We start from the raw sequence: 16869 nt of genomic DNA, 5'->3' as shown, positions 1-16869 counted from the left end.
TAGGTGAGTGGGACCCAGGTCAGATGGTTACTGTAGGTGAGTGGGACCCAGGTCAGATGGTTACTGTAGGTGAGTGGGACCCAGGTCAGATGGTTACTGTAGGTGAGTGGGACCCAGGTCAGATGGTTACTGTAGGTGAGTGGGACCCAGGTCCGATGGTTACTGTAGGTGAGTAGTACCCAGGTCAGATGGTTACTGTAGGCGAGTGGGATCCAGGGCAGGTCAGATGGTTACTGTAGGCGAGTAGGACCCAGGGCAGGTCAGATGGTTACTGTAGGCGAGTAGGCCCCAGGGCAGGTCAGATGGTTACTGTAGGCGAGTAGGCCCCAATAGGCTGCTCTGGGTCGGACATGGCTTACTGTCCTACGGGCTGCTCTGGGTCGGACGTGGCTTACTGTCCTACGGGCTGCTCTGGGTCGGACGTGGCTTACTGTGCTATAGGCTGCTCTGGGTCGGACGTGGCTTACTGTGCTATAGGTTGCTCTTGCTTGGGAAGTAACTATTACACCATGTCAAAATAGAGGGATACTTGTTTACCTGGATGTGCCACAGCTCTTCACACTGTGCTTAGTAATGACAGAGGAATGTCTCTTCAGTAAGGCAGAGAATACTTGTTTGGGTCCCAAATGGCACCCTATACCCTATATAGTGCACTACTTTGCCCTGGTGAAACTAGTCCTCTATCTAGGGAATAGGGTGCCCTGGTCTCTGGTCAGCCCTGGTCTCTGGTCCCGGTCTACAGTGGAAGGGAGGGAGGGACCCCAAGCCCAGTCTACAGTGGGAGGGAGGGAGGGACCCCAAGCCCAGTCTACAGTGGGAGGGAGGGAGGGACCCCAAGCCCAGTCTACAGTGGGAGGGAGGGACCCCAAACCCAGTCTACAGTGGGAGGGACCCCATGCCCAGTCTACAGTGGGAGGGAAGAAGGGACCCCAAGCCCAATGAGTGACTGTGTATACAAGTCAGATTAAAAGGATTTACAAAGTGTCTGGCATCTGTTCCTGCCCGGGCTGCTGGATACATGCAAACATGTTCACACACACGCAAGCCTGCACCGACCACTTCACTAAAGAGTTATTAGGTTACGTTAGATTGATAGAAGAGTACAGATAAGGGCTCTTGACAGGTGCTGAGCAGCTGGGTGGTTTGTTGTTCCATTCTGAAATGGGACCAGACACTAGGCTGGAGAGCTGGAGGTTAGGAGGCCATTCTACCCTGCAGGCTCACTGAAACCTGAGACACAATGGCAGGAATGTATTCAGGTGCCCATGAGGAGAGATCGCTTTCTCTCTCTCAATTCAATTTAAGGGCTTTATTGTCATGGGAAACGTATGTTAACATTGTCAAAGCAAGTGAACCAAATAATAAACAAAAGTGAAATAAACAAAAATTAACAGTAAACATTACACTCACAAAAGTTCCAAAATAATAAAAGACATTACAAATGTCATATTATGTGCAAAAATGTCAAGTACAAAAAGGAAAATAAATAAACAGAATATGGGTTATAGTTATACTTCACTGGTTGTCCTTTTATTGTGACAACAGGTCACAAATACTGCTGTTGTGATGGCACACTGGTATTTCACCCAATAGATATGGGAGTTTATCAAAATTGGATTTGTTTTCTAATTCTTTGTGGGTTTGTGTAATCTGAGGGAAATGTGGGTCTCTAATATGGTCATACATTTGGCAGGAGGTTAGGAAGTGCAGCTCAGTTTCTTCTCTTGAGAGCCAGGTCTGCCTACGCAGCCTTTCTCAATAGCAAGGCTATGCTCACTGAGTCTGTACATAGTCAAAGATCTCCTACATTTTGGGTCAGTTACTGTGGTCAGGTATTCTGCCACTGTGTCCTCTCTGTTTAGGGCCAAGTAGCATTCTAGTTTGCCCTGTTGTTTTTGTTAATTCTTTCCAATGTATCAAAAAAGTATATTTTCATTGTCTTATGATTTGGTTGAGTCTAATTGTGTTGCTGTCCTGGGGCTCTGTGGGGTCTGCAAACAGAGCCCCAGGACCAGCTTGCTTGTTATCAACAGTTTGGGAATCACTTCCTTTTAGGTGGTTGTAGAATTGAATGGCTCTTTTCTGGATTTTGATAATGAGCAGATATCGGACTAATTCTGCTCTGCATGCATTATTTGGTGTTTTACATTGTACACAGAGGATATTTGTGTTTGTCCCATTTTGTGAATTCTTGGTTGGTGAGCGGACCCCAGACCTCACAACCATAAAGGGCAATAACTGATTTAAGTATTTTTAGCCAGATACTAATTGATATGTCGAATTTTATTTCCTTTTGCCTTGTCTCTCAGTTCGTCCCCAGCTTTGTGGAAGTTACCTGTGGCACTGATGTTAAGGCCGAGGTTAAGGCCTTATGTATAGTTAAACGGTGTCTAGATGGAATTTGTGGTCCTGGCAACCAGAACACCATTATTTTAGTCTTAGTTTTTTTTTTTTTACCCCTTTTTTCTCCCGAATTTCATGGTATTCAATTAGTTACAGTCTTGTCTCATCGCTGCAACTCCCATACGGACTCGGGAGAGACAAAGGTCGAGAGCCATGCGTCCTCCAAAACACAACCCAACCACACTGCTTCTTGACACAATGCACATCCAACCAGGAAGCCAGCCGCACCAATGTGTCGGAGGAAACACTGTACACCTGGCCCGCGCGCACTGCGCCCGGTCCACCACAGGAGTCAGGAGTCACTAGTGCGCGAGACAAGGATGAGACAAGGATATCCCTGCCGGTCAAACCCTCCCTAACCCGGACGACACTGGGCCAATCTCTGTCTCTGTCAATCTCAAGTCTTACTGAGATTTTACTGTCAGGGCCCAGGTCTGACCGAATCTGTGCAGAAGATCTAGGTGCTGCTGTAGGCCCTCCTTGGTTGGTGACAGAAGCACCAGATCATCAGCAAATCATCAGCAAAAGTAGACATTTGACTTCAGATTCTAGTAGGGTGAAGCCGGGTGCTGCAGACTGTTCTAGTGCCCTTTCCAATTCGTTGATATATGTTGAAGAGGGTGGGGGGGCTTAAGATGCATCCCTGTCTCACCCCCCAGCCCTGTGGAAAGAAAGTGTGTTTTGCCAATTTTAACCGTGTACATGGATTTTATAATGTCGTATGTTTTTCCCCCAACACCAATTTCCATCAATTTGTATAGCAGACCCTAATCCCAAACTGAGTCAAAAGCTTTTTTGAAATCAACAAAGCATGAAGACTTTGCCTGTTTGTTAGGGTGTACAGGGTGAATACATGGTCTGTTTTATGGTCATTTGGTAAAAAGCCAATTTGACATTTGCTCAGTACATTGTTTTCTCTGAGAAAATGTATGAGTCTGCTGTTAATGATAATGCAGAGGATTTTCCAAAGGTTGCTGTTGACACATATCCCACAGTAGTTATTAGGGTCAAATGTCTCCACTTCTGTGGATTGGGGTGATCAGTCCTTGATTCCAGATATTGGGGAATATGCCAGAGCTAACAATGATGTTAAAGGAGTTTAAGTATAGCCAATTGGAATTTGTGGTCTGTATATTTTATCATTTCATTGAGGACACCAACCCCACAGGACTTTTTGGGTTGGAGGGTTTGTATTTTGTCCTGTAGTTCATTCAATGTAATTTGATAATCTAGTGGGTTCTGGTAGTCTTATATGGTTAATTCTAAAATGTGTATTTGATCAGGTTTCTGCTGTTTGTTCTTTCTTGTAGGGCCATAAAGATTGGAGAAGTGGTTTACCCATTCATTTTCATTTTGGATAGATAACCCTAAACAAACAGAGTTTTCTAAGAGTCTATGGATTCTTCAATTACATTGAGCTGATTTCAGACGTGCTGTTCCTTCTTTTTCCGTATTGTATGTCTGTATTGTTTTAGTGATTCACCATAGTGAAGGCTGAGGTTCTGAGTCTCTATGTTTTTGGTTGGATAGGTTTCTCAATTTCTTTCTTAGGATTTTGCTTTCTTCATGAAATAATTTGTCATTGTTAATTTTCTCTGGTTTTCTGTTTGAAATGTTTAGATTTGATGAAGCTGAGAGGTCAAGAATACTGGTTAGGTTTACTGCCAAGTTTGCGTTGGTCTCACACACCAAAATCATGTGTTGTATTCAATATTTATTTCAATATATCAACTGTATATCTGTTTTTGAAAATCAAGATGAAACAAAGAGGTTAAAGTGCTCAAAAATCTCAGCCCATTAATGTTTACAGCCGTTAATGGGTTAAAACATACGCCATATCCATGAAGCACAGTCGATAGATTTAGACATATGGCTGACAGCTGCACGTGCCCACAAGACAGCTTTCATCATGAAAGCACATGATGATGAATAACATCAGTCTCTGTGTTATAATGGTACCTAACTGGTAGCCAGTCTAGTGACAGGTAGGCAGCTCACTAAGCAGATAAAAAAAAGAGTCATTGAAATCGGTTACTTTGTCACTTTGAGGAACGTCACTTTTAAGTTTCAGATCAACCTGACAGAACTTAATCTCCCAGAGCCTGCATGGACAAGCAGAGCTGCCTGTAGGAATGGAATCATTTCCTGAGGTGAAAGAGCTTCAAACAGAGCTTTGAACAAAGAATTTACAGAGAGGCAGACCTCCTACAGAGGTCCTAAAGCAGTCGACTCTCACCCCCTCCCTCCCTCCCAGTACCTCACTACATCCTCTTTTAAAAAGGTTCAATCAAACAAACCATCTCACCTTGAAGTTGTGGATCTTGTCATAGGAGCTCTGCTTCTCGGAGGGGCAGTCTTTCAGGGTGCTGTGCCGTACCAGAGGAGAAGTGGTGATCTGTGGACAGGAAGCCAACAGTTTTAGAGGCTTCCAGAGTAACGTTTTTCTGCTCCCCAACTTGACCCTCAGGGCGAAGGCCAGTAGCTCCTGCCTCTTCCGCTCCCCTCTCTTGGTCTTGTGGACCGTTACATCTCCTGGCCCTATCCCTCCTCCCGGACCCCGGCTCCCTTCCTCCACTTCCATGGCCGCCTGTCTGACTGTGTCCCCCTGTCCTGGTCCTAGTCCGGGCTCCCACAGAGCCTCGGTCTCCTCTGGTGAGCCGTGTGGTGAGTGCTGGAGGACGTAGCGCCCAGTGCTGGGTAACAGACGCCGGCGGCAGCCGCCCAACGAGGAGGACACGGCCGCTGTGCTCCACTCCCCTCCTCCTCCCTCTGTTCCTCCTACTCCTCTTCCTGCTGCTGCTGGGACCCAGGAGGGTACAGACTGACAGTCAGGATGGGGGCGGCTCTGCATCTGTTCTGAGCTCCAGCTCCAGGGAAAAGAAGCAGAGAGCAGCCAGCAGCAGTGGGCGGCCCCCAGGGCAGGAGTGTGCCTCACACAATGGCTCTCATTCACACACACCCAATAGGAGAGAGAGAAGTCCGGGGGGAGGGTCCCTTGGTTGGTGGGGAGGGGCTAGGAGGAGAGTCCCTTGGTTGGTGGGGAGGGGCTAGGTGGGTGTGTGGGGTTAGAGTGAGTGTGCGTGGGGTGAGGGGGAGCTGTCAGTACAGCTCTTCACGGCTCAGCAGCAATCTAAAGCAGGATCAATGGCTGCAGTCAAACTCTCTACAGACACAGAGAACCATGTCACACTACCTATTAGCACGTTGCCTCCCGGACATACACACTCAACTGGACATAATACTGAACTGCCAGTAGCCCACGGTAACAAACCCCCCCACCAACAACAGTTACATAACCAAGTCCCCTCCACACAACATGAGTCCTGGCACTATCCTTCTGGCCCAGAAGAGCCACGACATGCTCCTAGATTCCTTCCAGTCCAGTAGAAACAGATTAGTCAACTACATCTCGACCTTCATGCCTCACAATCCACTGGTGGTCTTCCTCTCCCTGCCTAGACTGCAGCCAGACTACAAACAGCCGCTATGACTCCAGCCTGCTCCCACCAATCACTCTGCTCTGCTCTTAAACCCCCCAGCAGAACAGCACCCGACCATGATCATCCACTGGGATTGGCAGGGATTATGGCCGTAATCCCCACTCAAGGTGTAATCCCACGGTGGCCAAATCCCTGTCAGGTCCCAGGCAGAGTTCATGGTGGCCATGTCCTGACTCAATGGGGGGGCTGCTGCCGAATTTACAGCACATTTTGAGCGACTCTCCTTCTAAACATCCACTCCTTCTAAAACACCAGGAGGGCCTCATCAGAATGAGGGAATGTCAGAATTAAACTAGAACAGAGGATTTTGTAGCTGTGATGGAATGATGAAGAGCTGGAAGTGTAGAATAGTTGAGGAAGGGAATGACCCTAAGGGAGAGATAAATACAGTGCCTTGCGAAAGTATTCGGCCCCCTTGAACTTTGCGACCTTTTGCCACATTTCAGGCTTCAAACATAAAGATATAAAACTGTATTTTTTTGTGAAGAATCAACAACAAGTGGGACACAATCATGAAGTGGAACGACATTTATTGGATATTTCAAACTTTTTTAACAAATCAAAAACTGAAGAATTGGGCGTGCAAAATTATTCAGCCCCCTTAAGTTAATACTTTGTAGCGCCACCTTTTGCTGCGATTACAGCTGTAAGTCGCTTGGGGTATGTCTCTATCAGTTTTGCACATCGAGAGACTGACATTTTTTCCCATTCCCCCTTGCAAAACAGATCGAGCTCAGTGAGGTTGGATGGAGAGCATTTGTGAACAGCAGTTTTCAGTTCTTTCCACAGATTCTCGACTGGATTCAGGTCTGGACTTTGACTTGGCCATTCTAACACCTGGATATGTTCATTTTTGAACCATTCCATTGTAGATTTTGCTTTATGTTTTGGATCATTGTCTTGTTGGAAGACAAATCTCCGTCCCAGTCTCAGGTCTTTTGCAGACTCCATCAGGTTTTCTTCCAGAATGGTCCTGTATTTGGCTCCATCCATCTTCCCATCAATTTTAACCATCTTCCCTGTCCCTGCTGAAGAAAAGCAGGCCCAAACCATGATGCTGCCACCACCATGTTTGACAGTGGGGATGGTGTGTTCAGCTGTGTTGCTTTTACGCCAAACATAACGTTTTGCATTGTTGCCAAAAAGTTCAATTTTGGTTTCATCTGACCAGAGCACCTTCTTCCACATGTTTGGTGTGTCTCCCTGGTGGCTTGTGGCAAACTTTAAACAACACTTTTTATGGATATCTTTAAGAAATGGCTTTCTTCTTGCCACTCTTCCATAAAGGCCAGATTTGTGCAATATACGACTGATTGTTGTCCTATGGACAGAGTCTCCCACCTCAGCTGTAGATCTCTGCAGTTCATCCAGAGTGATCATGGGCCTCTTGGCTGCATCTCTGATCAGTCTTCTCCTTGTATGAGCTGAAAGTTTAGAGGGACGGCCAGGTCTTGGTAGATTTGCAGTGGTCTGATACTCCTTCCATTTCAATATTATCGCTTGCACAGTGCTCCTTGGGATGTTTAAAGCTTGGGAAATCTTTTTGTATCCAAATCCGGCTTTAAACTTCTTCACAACAGTATCTCGGACCTGCCTGGTGTGTTCCTTGTTCTTCATGATGCTCTCTGCGCTTTTACGGACCTCTGAGACTATCACAGTGCAGGTGCATTTATACGGAGACTTGATTACACACAGGTGGATTGTATTTATCATCATTAGTCATTTAGGTCAACATTGGATCATTCAGAGATCCTCACTGAACTTCTGGAGAGAGAGTTTGCTGCACTGAAAGTAAAGGGGCTGAATATTTTGCACGCCCAATTTTTCAGTTTTTGATTTGTTAAAAAAGTTTGAAATATCCAATAAATGTCGTTCCACTTCATGATTGTGTCCCACTTGTTGTTGATTCGTCACAAAAAAATACAGTTTTATATCTATGTTTGAAGCCTGAAATGTGGCAAAAGGTCGCAAAGTTCAAGGGGGCCGAATACTTTCGCAAGGCACTGTATATGCTTGAAGCTCACTCAGCTCAGAGACACTTCAGCTGAAATGAGAGGATAGGCAGCTTTAAAAAGGTTGTAATAGACATAGAAGCCGTTTAAAAAAATATGGCTTTGGGCCTCCTGTACACCGTCCAAACTTTCGTAACGTAGACTGAGGACCATGTTGTGCTGTAGCTACAGAAGTAATGTCTTCTCATTTCTACCATCATGTCAACTGTGCAATTAGATGAGACAAAACATTTACTCCACACACACAAATGGATACAAAGCTCTCCCTAACCATAACCCTATCCTCATGATTCATGCTTACAAGCAAAAACTCAAAAACAGGAAGTACCAATGACGTGCTCAATAAGGAAGTGGTTCGATGAAGTGGTTGTTAAGCTACAGGACTGTTTCACTACCATAGACTGGAATGTGTTATGGGATTCATCAGTCACCGGCTTCATTAATAAGTATCAACGACGTTGTCCCCACAGTGCCCGTACGTACATATCCCAACCAGAAGTCATGGATTACAGATAACATCCGCACTGAAAAGGCTAGGGCTGCCGCTTTCAATTAGCGGGAGCACATAAATCCTGCTACAACCTCTGACGAGCCATCAAACAGGCAAATGGTCAATGCACAACTTAGTATGATTCGATCTATGCCGGCACTGACACTCTTCGGATGTGGCAGGGCTTGCAAACTATCACAGATTACAAAAGGGAAACCCAGCCGCGAGCTGCTCAGTGACACGAGCCTCCCAGATAAGGTAAATGCCTTCTATACTCGCTTTGAGGCAAGCAACACTGAACCATGCATGAGAGCACCAGTTGTTCCGGATGACTGTGGGATCACGCTCTCCGTAGCCAGTGGGAGTAATATCTTTAAACAAGTTAACATTCACAAGGCCCGGATTACCAGGATAAATACGGATTACCAGGACACTTACTCAGAGCATGCACTGACCAGCTGGCAAGTGTTTTCACTGACATTTTCAACCTCTGTCTGACCCAGTCTGTAATGCCTACGTGTTTCAAGCAGATCACCATAGTCCCAGTGCCTAAGAATTCCAAGGTAACCTGTCTAATTGATTATCACCCCGTAGCACTCACACCTGCAGCCATGAAATGCTTTGAAAGGCTGGTCATGGCTCATAAACACTATCATCCCAGACACCCTGGACCCTCACCAATTCACAAACCTCCCTAACAGCTCCACATTGCCCTCTCCTACCTGGACAAGAGGAACACCTTAGTGCCCTCCAAGCTCATCACTAAGCTATGGACCCTGGGACTGAACACCTCCCACTGCAACTGGATCCTGGACTTCCTGACGGGCTGCCCCCAGGTGGTGAGGGTAGGCAACAACACATCCACCAAACTGGCCCTCAACACGGGGACCCCTCAGAGGTGCGTACTTATTCCCCTCCTGTACTCCCTGTGGCCGCGCACGACTACAACACCATCATTAAGTTTGCTGATGATACCACTATGCAGCTCACAGATCACTGCACATAGCCTATCTGTACATTGCCCATATGTAAATAGCCCATCCAACTACCTCATCCCCATACTGTATTTATTTATCTTGCTCCTTTGCACCCCAGTATCTCTACTTGCACATTCATCTTCTGCACATCTACCATTCCAGTGTTTAATTGCTATATTGTAATTACTTCGCACACCATGGCCTATTTATTGCCTTACCTCCCTTATCCTACCTCATTTGCACATTCAGTCAATAATACAGTAGAAAAAGTATGTTTGTTTATTCCATGTGTAACTCTGTGTTGTTGTTTGTGTCGAACTGCTTTGCTTTATCTTGGCCAGGTCGCAGTTGCAAATGAGAACTTGTTCTCAACTAGCCTACCTGGTTAAATAAAGGTGTTCTCAACTAGCCTACCTGGTTAAATAAAGGTGTTCTCAACTGGCCTACCTGGTTAAATAAAGGTGTTCTCAACTGGCCTACCTGGTTAAATAAAGGTGTTCTCAACTGGCCTACCTGGTTAAATAAAGGTGTTCTCAACTGGCCTACCTGGTTAAATAAAGGTGTTCTCAACTAGCCTACCTGGTTAAATAAAGGTGTTCTCAACTGGCCTACCTGGTTAAATAAAGGTGTTCTCAACTGGCCTACCTGGTTAAATAAAGGTGAAATAAAAAAATATATACAAAAATTAGCTTGTACCGCTGCACATCGACTCAGTACTGGTACCTTGTGTATATAGCTAAGTTATCGTTACTCATTGTGTATTTATTATTACTTTTCTATTATTTAGCTTTTATTTCTCTGCATTTTTGGGAAGAGTCCGGAAGTATTTCACTGTCTACACCCGTTGTTTACAAAGCATGTATCTAAAACATTTGATTTAAAATGGCTGAACGGGTAACAGTCAGGACAGGAGAAGCTGTTTGTCACAGAGATAGACATCCTATCAAAGACCAGGAGGAGGATCTAAACTAGACGGAGCAGAGAGAAGAGTAAGGGATCTGGAGGAAGAGAGAGACAGGCGGATGAAGAAAATGTATGACACAGAAAAAGGAAGGGGGAGAGGCGGAGGGAGGGGGTATACAGTACGTATTGAGAGAGAGAGAGACTGACGGTTATGGTCTTTTTCCCTCGAGGCAGATGGCTTCTTGTCTCAGAAGAGTTTAGAATAAAATACAATTAAAAAAAGGCCCTGGTTTCTTTTCAGCAGCCAGGCTGTTATTCACTGTGTGGGTGCAGCTGAGCAGACACAGTGGGGAGAACAGAGGATCATGGGAAAATAGAAAATAACACTAGTGTCTTTCTTTCTGTAAGGTCAGATAACCGTCCAAACAAAAACACACCATCTCATACAATTTCATCCAAACATAGACGTGAATGGGGATGTAGTCAGTGATAAAGTCTGTTTTACTATTCAGAAAGTGTAGTGAAAGGAAAACGTACAGTGCCAATTAAAACAGGCCTGCCTGTGTCTGGAAGTATGACAGATCAACGTTGAAATCCTTCTGCCTTTTACAAAGTATGTAGCTACTGTAGAAAATCTTTATAGTAGTAGCTCAATTATTTCCCAACGCCATCTTTATAGATCATGTTGTTTCCAACAGACTAACAGGTTGCTCAAGAACGAGGTCATTAAACTTCCAAAAACAAACAAACTACTATAACCTCAGAATAATATCCAAGCAGGCTAACCTGACATTATAGAACTAGGACCAGAACATGGACTAGAAATGCATTGATCACCTTCTTCCATCACCCCTCCAGCACCAGTTACATTAAACAAGTAGTGAGTCTCAAATGGCTCCCTATTTCCTGCATAGTGCACTTCTTTTGACCAAAGCCCTGAGGGACCAGAGGGTATAGGGTGCCATTTGGGAAGCTGTTATAGGAGGAAACTGGCAGGAGTTTGGCCAATGTGGCAACTCCCAGCACAAGTACACAGACACATTGAGCCGTGTGAACCGAGGAGGCTGACACACAGCAGGTCACCAGACAGGTTGAGTGAGTCTCCTCCCCCCCTTCGGGAGGAATGCACACACACACACACACACACATGAATGAGGATTTACAAGAGAGAGTAAAGACAGCATGTGATGGAGCATGTTTACTGTAGCTACTGTGTGTCTGAAAACACAGACTGATACTGGACAGAGTATTATAGTACAGTGTTAACTAAAGTCAGTAAAGATACTGGACAGAGTATCATAGTGCAGTGTTAACTAAAGTCAGTAAAGATACAGGCTGATACTGGACAGAGTATTATAGTGCAGTGTTAACTAAAGTCAGTAAAGATACTGGACAGAGTATTATAGTGCAGTGTTAACTAAAGTCAGTAAAGATACTGGACAGAGTATTATAGTGCAGTGTTAACTAAAGTCAGTAAAGACACTGGACAGAGTATTATAGTGCAGTGTTAACTAAAGTCAGTAAAGACACTGGACAGAGTATTATAGTGCAGTGTTAACTAAAGTCAGTAAAGATACTGGACAGAGTATTATAGTGCAGTGTTAACTAAAGTCAGTAAAGATACAGGCTGATACTGGACAGAGTATTATAGTGCAGTGTTAACTAAAGTCAGTAAAGACACTGGACAGAGTATTATAGTGCAGTGTTAACTAAAGTCAGTAAAGATACAGGCTGATACTGGACAGAGTATTATAGTGCAGTGTTAACTAAAGTCAGTAAAGACACTGGACAGAGTATTATAGTGCAGTGTTAACTAAAGTCAGTAAAGACACTGGACAGAGTATTATAGTGCAGTGTTAACTAAAGTCAGTAAAGACACTGGACAGAGTATTATAGTGCAGTGTTAACTAAAGTCAGTAAAGACACTGGACAGAGTATTATAGTGCAGTGTTAACTAAAGTCAGTAAAGACACTGGACAGAGTATTATAGTGCAGTGTTAACTAAAGTCAGTAAAGACACTGGACAGAGTATTATAGTGCAGTGTTAACTAAAGTCAGTAAAGACACTGGACAGAGTATTATAGTGCAGTGTTAACTAAAGTCAGTAAAGATACAGGCCATTCGAACAAGCCTGGCTCCACTCCATAGGGACATATCCTACATCCCAAATGGCAACCTATTCCCTACTTAGTACATTACTTTTGACCAGAGCCCTATAGGCCCTGGTCAAATGTAGTGCACTATAAAAGGAATAGGGTGTAATTTGGGACATAGAAGAGAGGAAACAGGAGGACTGCACTTTGACCTCCTGCTTTTTTTGGGACATGACAGACTGGCAGGTGTTTGTCCAACACTGAAAGCCTAAAATCAGGAGACCTGTCATTGGCCCAACTCATCATGGTTTCCAAGACTGTATCACAAATGGCACCTCTTTAGTGCTCTACTTTTGATCAGGACCCATAGGGCTCTGGTCAAAAGTAGAGCATTGTATAGGGAATAGGGTGTCAGTTGGGACATAACATAAGCTTGACAGATCGAAGTGTGACACTCAAAACAACACATTTTTACAGACACTCTGACATTACTGACTGACAGGCTGGCAAAACATGCTCTAGATATCCACTCACATGTCTGCTGGGAACCCCCCCCCCCCCCCCAAAAAAAATACTATACAAGGTCAGACAGTCTGTACTTGACCAGACCAAATACCGTAGTACATGTACTTTCTGTATATCAGGTCCTGTATGTTTCCTGACAGAAATACAGCCCATGCTATTGAGACTCCTCCCGGAGGGGTTTAGTTTTATGTTAAGGATTCATCTCTGAACGTGTTGGAATCCGTCAGAGTCCATAAACTACTGACCAAGTTAAGAGCCTGCAGGGAGCTGCCTCCTGCAGTAAGGGCTTAAGGCTCTCTGTCCCCTTCACTCTAACTCTAGTGGACAGACAGTGACATGAATAGCACAGCGCTGGTGGGTGTTGGAAAGGAGCGGAGAGGAAACGGACGCCTTGCAACACCACTGACTCGGGCAGGACTGCCTTGTTGCTGTCAGACGACTGATGGAGACCCATGTGCGTCCCAGATGGCACCCTATTCCCCATATAGGGCATTACTTTTACCAGGGAAAGGGTAGTGCACTACATAGGAAATATAGTGACATTTGGGAGGGATACTGTTTATCAGAACTAAATGATTTGTTCAATATTCCAAGAAGCACCAGGGGTGTGTGGCTGGTATGAGAGGAACAGAGCAGAATGTCAAGACAACGTCACCCAACCAAACATGGGTGAAGGAAAGGCTTTGTGATTTTACCATGTTTAACAGTCAAAGACTGAAGAAAAATAACATTTCCAATCACAGCTAAGTGTGAAATGTGCTGTTGATGTGCTATGGCTCGGTCCGGTTGCCACCTAGTGGTGAGATGTGGGAATTGCCAACACCCTAGAACGACACAGTAGAATGAAAGCATTTCACATCGGCTAATATAATGAGTCACAGACAGTCAATATCCTTCAGCAGTTAGTTGATGAGAACAAATGGTGTGAAATGTGTGATTCATCTATAGCCCTAGAACAGTGTCTGTCTGTTACACAATAACATCCCAGTCCTGTTGGTCATCATGACCTTTAATGAGAAGTGATGTCAGGAAGGAAACACCCCCCTACAGAGACAATAAATGTATCTTTCTCATGAGAAACGGTTACATAATGAAAAACTCCATCCTTACTGCAGATGCTGATAGAGTAGAAGGTAATGAACATGTTTTAGGGACAGGAGTTTTTCCAGACCGTGTGGCGTTACAGTCCATGGCTAAGGCCCAGAGTTGTTCCTGTTCAGGTCACAACTATAGTCAGGAAACAACAGTAGTAGATGTAGCATGTTAATACATAGTTAACCTGGTGCTATGGGAGAGAATCACTGTCACCACCACCATCCCCACCACCTTCCCCAAAGTCACCACCACCCCCACCGTCCCCAATGCCACCCCCACCACCGTCCCCAATGCCACCCCCACCACCACCCCCACCGTCCCCAATGCCACCCCCACCACCGTCCCCAATGTCACCACCGTCCCCAATGCCACCGTCACCACCGATGTCACCGTCACCACCACTCACCAGCCCCACCAATGTCATCACCAAAGTAACTTTTCATAGCACTTTTTTACATAAAGAATGTCAAAGTGATGTACCGTAATACCTCACCTTCCTGTCCTCTCTCTGGAAGGTGACCCTATGGGGTTCAGTGCGTCTCCGGCTCAGCCGGTGCCCCATCTTGTCCTTCAGCAGGGATGTGTAGCCCAGGTGTTCATAGATGGGGTTGGTGGTCATCTTGGCGATGTACTCTGCTGCCTTGGTCTCGATGTACAGGGTGATGAGGCCATCCGTCACCAGGTCATGGACCGTCTCAAAGCGCTTCTCCCCCACAAAGTGCTTCCCGTCATAGAACAGTCTGTAGTTCAGGGTCTGGTGCCCAAACCTGGGGAGAGAGAGGTAGAGCGAGTGGGTGGGTGGGGAGAGCGTTTAGTAAGTAAATGTGTGTGTGTGTACTGTACCTTAAGGCCAAGGTGTGTGTCCCTGGCTGTCTCTGGCTCTCTCTGACAAGGTAAGCCCCCTCTGCTCCTCCCAGTAGCTCATCTGCAGACTCTCTGGATAGCATGCCATGGAACCTTGAGAGAGCCACAAGTCTCCCGTCAATGCCGCCACAAGTCTCCCGTCAATGCCGCCACAAGTCTCCCATCAATGCCGCCACAAGTCTCCCGTCAATGCCGCCACAAGTCTCCCGTCAATGCCGGCCACAAGTCTCCCGTCAATGCCGGCCACAAGTCTCCCGTCAATGCCGGCCACAAGTCTCCCGTCAATGCCCCCACAAGTCTCCTGTCAATTCCGCCACAAGTCTCCTGTCAATGCCGCCACAAGTCTCCTGTCAATGCCGCCACAAGTCTCCTGTCAATGCCGCCACAAGTCTCCCGTCAATGTTGTGGCCTTGTCTACGGACCTTGAGGTCTCTGTCCCTCTGAATTTAACACTAAATTATCTCCATCCTCTTGCACACACACACACACACCTTCAACACCCTAAGCACATGTAGAGCTTGACGTTAATGATACATCACACAGCTGGAGCCAGTCTCCCCAGCAGCTGTATTAGAACATGGATGAAAATCACAAAGTAAGTCTCACTACTCACTCTCTGCCGTAATATTTGGGTCTGGTCTCCATCTGTAAATCCAGAGGAGAGAGAAAAGATACATTGGCTGACAGAGACATAGTCAGTTGAAAGGTCACTTCAATGGCTTGGCCAAGAAGGATACATGTTTCATAAAGGATGTCTGTGTCTCTGTTGGGGAACAGATATTTATTGCTTTCTGTCTGTCTCTCTCTGCCTGTCTGTGTCTCTGTTGGGGAACAGATATTTATTGCTTTCTGTCTGTCTCTCTCTGCCTGTCTGTGTCTCTGTTGGGGAACAGATATTTATTGCTTTCTGTCTGTCTCTTTCTGCCTGTCTGTGTCTCTCTGCCAATTCCATTTAATTTCAATTTAAGGAGCTTTATTGGCATGGGAAACATATGTTCACATTGCCAAAGCAAAAATGAAGTGAAAGTGAAATAAACTAACGTACAATAAACATTCAACTCAAAAGTTGTTTGTTTTTTATTTTAAAAAAATCAAATGGTATATTAAGTATATATATATACACACAGTGTTGTAATGATGTGCAAATAGTTAATGTCCAAAAGGGAAATAAATATAGGTTGTATTTACAATGGTGTTTGTTCTACACTGGTTGCCCTTTTCTTGTGGCAACAGGTCACAAATCTTGCTGCTGTGATGCACACTGTGGAATTTCACCCAGTAGATATGGGAGTTTATCAAAATTGGATTTGTTTTCAAATTCTTTGTGAGTTTGTGTAATCTGAGGGAAATGTGTCTCTCTAATATGGTCATACATTTGGCAGGAGGTTAGGAAGTGCAGCTCAGTTTCCACCTCATTTTGTGGGCAGTGTGCACATAGCCTGTCTTCTGTTGAGATCCAGGTCAGGTATTCTGCCACTGTGTACTCTCCGTTTAGGGCCAAATAGCATTCTAGTTTGCTCTGTGTGACTCTCCCTCTTTCATTCTGCCAATTGCCGGACCTCTTTACCATTCAGTACCAGATTAGAGATAAGAAAACGACAATGTGGTAAATGATTAGTTTATCAGAATGTTCGTTACATTATCACAACAGATCAGGCATCCTATCACAAAATACTGTAGTCTATATGGTTGCCTCCCTGATTCTGAGACACTGAGAGAAGGGTAGACAATGGGGTTGTAAGCTTAATCTTTAAAGAGGTGCAGTGCTGACCTCCTGAGGGCAGGTCATCCTCTTGGGCCGAGGAGCTTCCTGCTGGAGCCGGTACACTGTTAGAGACAAACATGGACTGTCAAGTAAAAAGCATCGTATTCAGTATTAGAATGGCTGCACTGCTGAGGCCACGATATGTACGCATAGAGAGTTACACAGCCTTAAGGACGCAACACAGTCTACGGAAACTGAGCCAACGGTGGTCCGTTTTGCGTCGAGTTCCAAAAATTCAGACG

General features: G+C 45.2%; 1 protein-coding gene across 4 annotated transcripts in view; it reads right to left on the bottom strand.

Moving 5' to 3' along the window:
- Positions 1-16869, bottom strand: part of LOC110506524 (beta-chimaerin) — a 52332-nt gene that overhangs the window by 10591 nt on the left and 24872 nt on the right. For 3 of the 4 annotated variants that reach the window (XM_090187398.1, XM_090187411.1, XM_090187406.1), the window contains exons 3-7: positions 16634-16689; positions 15476-15507; positions 14842-14955; positions 14492-14765; positions 4709-4798 (exon numbers count right to left, since the gene is read on the bottom strand). In XM_090187398.1, the coding sequence (XP_090043524.1) occupies positions 4709-4798; positions 14492-14765; positions 14842-14955; positions 15476-15507; positions 16634-16689 (566 nt within the window). The remainder of the gene's footprint in view (positions 1-4708; positions 4799-14491; positions 14766-14841; positions 14956-15475; positions 15508-16633; positions 16690-16869) is intronic. The other variant, XM_090187403.1, reaches the window with a different exon arrangement.

The sequence above is a fragment of the Oncorhynchus mykiss genome, chromosome 2 (genome assembly GCF_057628025.1).
Source record: "Oncorhynchus mykiss isolate SJ-2025 chromosome 2, ASM5762802v1, whole genome shotgun sequence".
NCBI lineage: Eukaryota > Metazoa > Chordata > Actinopteri > Salmoniformes > Salmonidae > Oncorhynchus > Oncorhynchus mykiss.
The sequence above is the reverse complement of the archived record's forward strand: the minus strand, read 5'-3'. Positions and strand labels throughout refer to the sequence as shown.